Raw genomic sequence first — 6,000 nt, forward strand, 5'->3', positions numbered from 1 at the left:
TTATCTTAAGACTTTGTTGCCTTGTGTTCCTTCAACCTGCATCTTTATCTTGAAATGAATCTTAAAATTTCTAGTCATGTATGATTTTTTAAAAAAATTATTGTTTCTATTAATATCATTTTCTAATGCATTTTAGTATGTTTTGAGATAGACTGTTAAGCTATAATAGATATCTGAAGGAATGGCTCCTCTTGCTGTGGCCATGGACCCTCCAGTGCAAGCAGTTTGTCTCAAAGGTTGTCCTCTGAGGTCTGTGTATGCAGACTTGTCCAGCCCTTCTAAGTCCTGGGTCTGGTGGGCCAAAGGTCTACTGCTGCTGTACAGGGCAAGGATCTTCCTACTGCAGTATGCGAGCACCTGTTGTATCCCTAGCCCCACATGCTCATGGCCCCTCCGGAGACCCCCTCTTGGGCTATTGAGTTGCCCTCCTTTCTGAACATACTGTCAGTGCTAGGTTTTGTGGACTCCAGCCTTATCCTTTGGAGTTAACCATGGCTGTGCCAAAAGGAAAACATGCCTGCTTGTCCCTTTTCTGTCTGTGGACAAATATTCTAGGTTGTCCTCATCAGGTCTGAGATTGTAAACCTATCCTTTGGGACCCAGCATTGACCATGTGTTCTGTCTCCCCAGGGGTTGATCTTATCGCTGCCTTCTATGGCTGCCTGTACTGTGGCTGTGTGCCTGTCACTGTGCGACCCCCACACCCCCAGAACCTTGGCACTACCTTGCCCACTGTGAAGATGATTGTCGAGGTACGTTCTCTCTTCTGGCAGGCCATGTCCTCTTGGGCGGGGTCATGGCATTTGTCATGCGTGGTCTTCTCTGCAGGATGAAGCTTACTTGGGTTCTTGCTTCCATGTGATGTAGGTCAGCAAATCTGCTTGTGTCCTTAGTACACAGGCCATTACACGGCTGCTCAAGTCCAAAGAAGCAGCTGCCGCTGTAGATGTCAGGACCTGGCCAACCATCCTTGATACAGGTATGTGTCTGCAACAGCTGCTCCTGCAAAGACAGGCAATTGCTTTCTTCCCTGACTGCTTTCTGTTGTTGGTGTTATGCTGTTAGCATGCAAAATAAAAATAAATAAACATTGGGGAGCTGGAGAGAGGACTCAGTGGTTAAGAGCTTGTTGCTCTTGCAGAGAACTGGGGTGTGGTTTTTAGCACCCACATGGAGGCTTATAACTGCCTGTAATTCCAGTATCAAGGGAACCAATCTGTCTTCTGACCTCTGCACATATATATATAAAATGTACATATATAAACTCAGGAATACACATAAAATAAAATAGCATATTGAAAAGTAAATGTCCAGATAATGGATCAGCTTCTGTCAATGGCAGGATGACTTGTTGGTTTTATCCTGGTAAAACAGGCACAGTGTTAGTGGGGCATTAGGTACCACTGTTGCCTTCATGGCCTGTCTCCCTGTCTAGGATATGAGGTCTCCTCTACTCTGGGCCCACCATCAGCAGTCCCATGCTCATGTTACGGGCTGAAATCCTATTCCCCACTGCCTCCTGCCAACATAGTTAGCTCTCTGCATGTAGTTGTCTGCATGTTTTTGCTGACTCTTTGGGGGCACAGTTTTCACTGTGTACCCTGTCACTATCACTGGAGAGTGCCATCATGCCCCTGAGATGCCTTCACACCAGCTGGAAGAAGCTGTGTCTTATGGTTACATCACCAGGGTGGGCTAAGGGCAGCTCTGCTTTGCAGATGTGGACTGCTTGGCCCAGTAGACCCCCAGCGCCACTAGGGACCGAGTGCTGGCTTCCTGAGTGGCAGGAACCTCTCCTTTCCACCACACACTTGCATTCTGAAGTTCTATTTTCTATGGGAACCAAAGACTAATACAGCTGTGTGCCTGGCACTGTGGCAGATGTGAGGTACTGGGGCAGCTGGTATGGGTCAAAGGTCAGGCTCTAAGCTCCAGTTAGCCAGAATCCTTCATTCTCAAGAGTTCAGCCTTGCCCTTGTTGAGTCTTTGCCCATTTGTACAATGTACAGTGGCAGTGAACTATTACTCATGAACTTGAAGCACATAGACTCCAAGAGTCAGTCTGTCTGTGTGGCTGTTTTTGTGGCTCTGCCACAGCCTCTGCAATACTGGCATATCCTCAGCACTCCGGCCTTTCCCATCTAGCAGTGAAGTGATTCCTTCTCCCGTTGCCTTCAGCGTCCAGGCTGCACAGCCACAGAACAGACATGGTGAGCCTGCACCAGTGACCTCTCCTGGACGCTCTCTGATAGCCTGTCTTTCGTGACAAATTTGTCTCTGGGGAGGCTGAAGCTTTGCTTGTGCAGGCCGTGTGACATTAGTCCCTGGCATCTTCTGTTTAACAGATGACATTCCAAAAAAGAAGCTAGCTAGCATTTTCAGACCGCCCTCCCCAGACGTGCTCGCATACTTGGACTTCAGTGTGTCGACTACAGGGATCTTAGCTGGAGTGAAGGTAGGACCTCATGGGCTCCTGTTGGCTTCAGCCTCATGGGGACACTGAGGGCACGGGCAGGGGTAAGGCTACAGTAGGAAGGGTGTATGTGCTACAGCTTTAAGAAGATGCTTTTTATCCAAAGCGCAGAGCAACAGTACTGTGTCTTAAAATTTATGTTAAACATTGATGAAGCCCAAAATCAGACATCTGAGAGCATTGCATGTGTTGCTGTTTATAGTAACGCCTGGTCTCTAGATGGGGGTGGCTTCCCTGAGTTTATTTAACGTGAATTAAGAGTCACTTAAAGCGACTGGTGGGAGAGCTCAGCATTAAGAGCATTGCTGCTTTTGCAGAGGACCCAGATTCTGGCACTGTTTCAGGTGGCTCACAAGCACATGCAAGTCCAGTTCCAGGGGATTTGACACCCTCTTCGGGCCTCTGTGGACACCAGCCATGCACATGGTGGACATAAAGTCATACACACAAATAAAACAAATAAATCATTTTGTACAGTTAGAATGTGTATGTATGTATGTATGTATGTATGTATGTATGTATGTATGTATGTAGCCATAGCATCTGGTTTCAGAGATTCCTACGTGCAATTTTTGTGGGTATTATTCAGGTTCTCTGGGGGTATGAGCCAACCATCTTCTTAGAAAGTAACTTGGTGCTTGGTGATAATGGAGCTGCATGCCCAGCCAACCACGGAGCATAGCAGACATGGCCTTTAACCCTTTCTTCCTTCACAGCCCTGAGCAGGCCTTTTCTTCACTCCTGCAGATGTCACACGCAGCCACAAGTGCCTTGTGCCGCTCCATAAAGCTTCAGTGTGAGCTGTACCCCTCACGGCAGATCGCCATCTGCCTGGACCCTTACTGTGGCCTCGGCTTTGCACTGTGGTGTCTGTGCAGGTGAGGGCATGCACCCATTGCTCCTGGGGCCTGTGTGGCCGTTGTGGTTCTTAAGAACCTTGGACCATTAAATGTTTTATTTGAGTGTCTAGGAATCTAAGATGTGTGAATGGGTTTGTTTGTTGGTTAGAGTCTGGGTTCACAACTTAATAAAAGAATAAAGATACCCAGGCATGTGGAGGTATATGCCTTTAGTCACAGCACTTGGTACTCAGAGCTGTTCTGAGTTTGAGGCCAGACTGGTCTACATGGCAAGTTCCAGGCCAGCTCGGCCTGTATAGAAAGACCCCGCCCACCCCCCCACCCCCCAAACAAAAAAAAGAGAGAAAAGTAAGAATGAAAGAGCAAAAACAGAAAGAAAAGAAAATAAATAAAGGCCAGCAAGGTGTATGCAAATCTGGCAACGAGAGTTCAATCCCTGGATCCACACAAAAGTAAAGGGAGACAGACTTGGTGAAGTGGCCCTCTGACCTGCACTGGTACACCCTGCGTACATCCACACACACACACACACACACACACGCACGCACGCACGCACGCACGCACGCACGCACACACACACACACACACACGATCATTTTGAAAAACGGACAAGACTGAGAGTATCTTTCATTAAATACAAACACTGTCTATTATTAGTGATTGGGAAGGGGTGGTGGTGACACATGCCTTTAATCCCGGTACTCGGGAGGCAGAAGCAGGCAAATCTCTGTGAGTTCGAGGCCAGCCTGGGCTACAGAGTGAATTCCAAGGCTACACAGAGAAACCTTGACTTGGGGAAAAAAATAGTGATTGGGAAGAATCTTCTGGTTCATTCAAATGCTAAAAATCAGTGATCTGCCTCTATAAATAGGAAGCCTCTTCCACACATTGTTCCTGCTGCTTTTGATTATTTGGGTAGCGTGCAGGACCCCACCACACAGTGGGTTTCTGCTCTAACTCCCACTGGGCTTCAGAACAGACCTGTGCCCATTCAGGCTGGAAAAATGGTATATGTGAGGAAGGAGCAAGGATGCCCAGGGCTTGGCACGCTGGCTCCCTGCCAACTGTCTTTCTCCTCACAGCGTCTACTCCGGACACCAGTCAGTGCTTGTTCCCCCGCTGGAGCTGGAGAGCAATGTGTCCCTCTGGCTGTCTGCTGTCAGCCAGTACAAGGCCCGTGTTACCTTCTGTTCCTACTCAGTGATGGAGATGTGCACCAAGGGTCTGGGTGCGCAGACTGGCGCCCTTAGGGTAAGTGCCAGGCTGGCTTACACAGCCATGGTGGTCATTCCCAGCCCACACACGTCTGACAAGCTTGCAGACCCTGTAGAGAGGAAGGTCTGTGAGGAGGTAGGACAGAGGGTTGGCCGTAGAGTTTTCAGGGTACTTACGGGTACTTCTGCATTTAGAACTCCCCAGATTGAGGCAGAACTAGAGGACACCTGCCTGTATGTGCTCAGATCTATGGCCAGACCCCACGGGTATCCCACAGAGACTCCTTTAGTCAGTGCAGAGGGCGCCGGGCTCTGTGTTGTGGAATGACTTCTCGCTCTTCTGCAGATGAAGGGGGTGAACCTGTCGTGTGTGCGCACATGCATGGTGGTGGCTGAGGAACGGCCCCGGATCTCATTGACACAGTCGTTCTCCAAGCTCTTCAAAGACCTGGGCCTCCCTGCACGGGCTGTGAGCACCACCTTCGGGTGCAGAGTCAACGTGGCCATCTGCCTCCAGGTAAGTTGGTGGCACCTGGGGTCACTGGCACCTGCACCAGAGAGTAACGTGTTCACAGATGACACCAGTACATAGCTTTATCTGTGTCTCAACCTTGGGGCTGTGGATGTTATATTTCCCCATGACCATTCGGCTTGGAGACTGTAAGGACTTTGTTTAGAAAGATAGTCTGTTCTTTCTGATGAACAGGAGTGTTTAGATTTATACAAGTTCGTTTTTAAGCAGTGACTATGATTGTATCACGAGCATATGCAGCTAATCTTTAAAAGCAAGACTGAATTGCTTTCCTACGAAATCAACAGTAAACTGTGTGTGGAGGCGCACACCTTTAATCCAGCACCCAGGAGGCAGAGGCAGGCGGATCTCTTTGAGTTTGAGCCCAGCCTGGTCTATACAGTGAGTTCCAGGACAGCTAGAGCTCTGTAGAGAAACTGCCTTTAAAAAAAACAATCAATATATATCTATATATATTCACAGTATGTAGATATACATATATATACACACACATACATGTCATACATGTACAGATTTTAAATTGGAGCACTCATAAGGGTGATATTGTCCTGGCCACTGTAGTTTAGGACTGTTAGTAAAGTAGGCCTCTAAGAAGTTTTAGAATCGACACGAGCACCCCAGGGCTTCCTCAGGAGTTCTCCCTGTTTTCTGATTTTTATACTAGCCCCTGTTTCACTTCTTTCTAAGCATTTCTGAGAGCCGAATACTGACCATATATCTGACATATTAAATGCTGTGGTGACCACAAAGTACCCTTTCTGGGTTCCCGAAGCATAGGCTCGGCTTGTGCCCTATTCTCTTGGTGGCTGCGTGTGCAGGGCAGGTCTCTGCTCCAGAGTCCACAGCTGTCTGAAAGGTGTCACTGCTCCCCCCCCCCCCCCCCCCCCCCCCCCCCCCCCCCCCCCCCCCCCCCCCCCCCCC

The 6,000-nt window shown here is 48.7% G+C and overlaps 1 protein-coding gene across 3 annotated transcripts in view; it reads left to right on the forward strand.

Annotated features, from left to right (window-relative positions):
• Positions 1–6,000, forward strand: part of Dip2a (disco interacting protein 2 homolog A) — a 79,557-nt gene that overhangs the window by 65,469 nt on the left and 8,088 nt on the right. For 2 of the 3 annotated variants that reach the window (XM_050142125.1, XM_050142132.1), the window contains 6 exons: positions 631–752; positions 868–979; positions 2,346–2,455; positions 3,221–3,351; positions 4,416–4,584; positions 4,894–5,064. In XM_050142125.1, the coding sequence (XP_049998082.1) occupies positions 631–752; positions 868–979; positions 2,346–2,455; positions 3,221–3,351; positions 4,416–4,584; positions 4,894–5,064 (815 nt within the window). Of the gene's footprint in view, positions 1–630; positions 753–867; positions 980–2,345; positions 2,456–3,189; positions 3,352–4,415; positions 4,585–4,893; positions 5,065–6,000 lie in introns of those variants that run through there. The other variant, XM_050142139.1, reaches the window with a different exon arrangement.

The sequence above is a fragment of the Alexandromys fortis genome, unplaced genomic scaffold (assembly GCF_014885135.2).
Source record: "Alexandromys fortis isolate MF-2015 unplaced genomic scaffold, M_Fortis_MF-2015_v1.1 scaffold_9, whole genome shotgun sequence".
Lineage (NCBI taxonomy): Eukaryota > Metazoa > Chordata > Mammalia > Rodentia > Cricetidae > Alexandromys > Alexandromys fortis.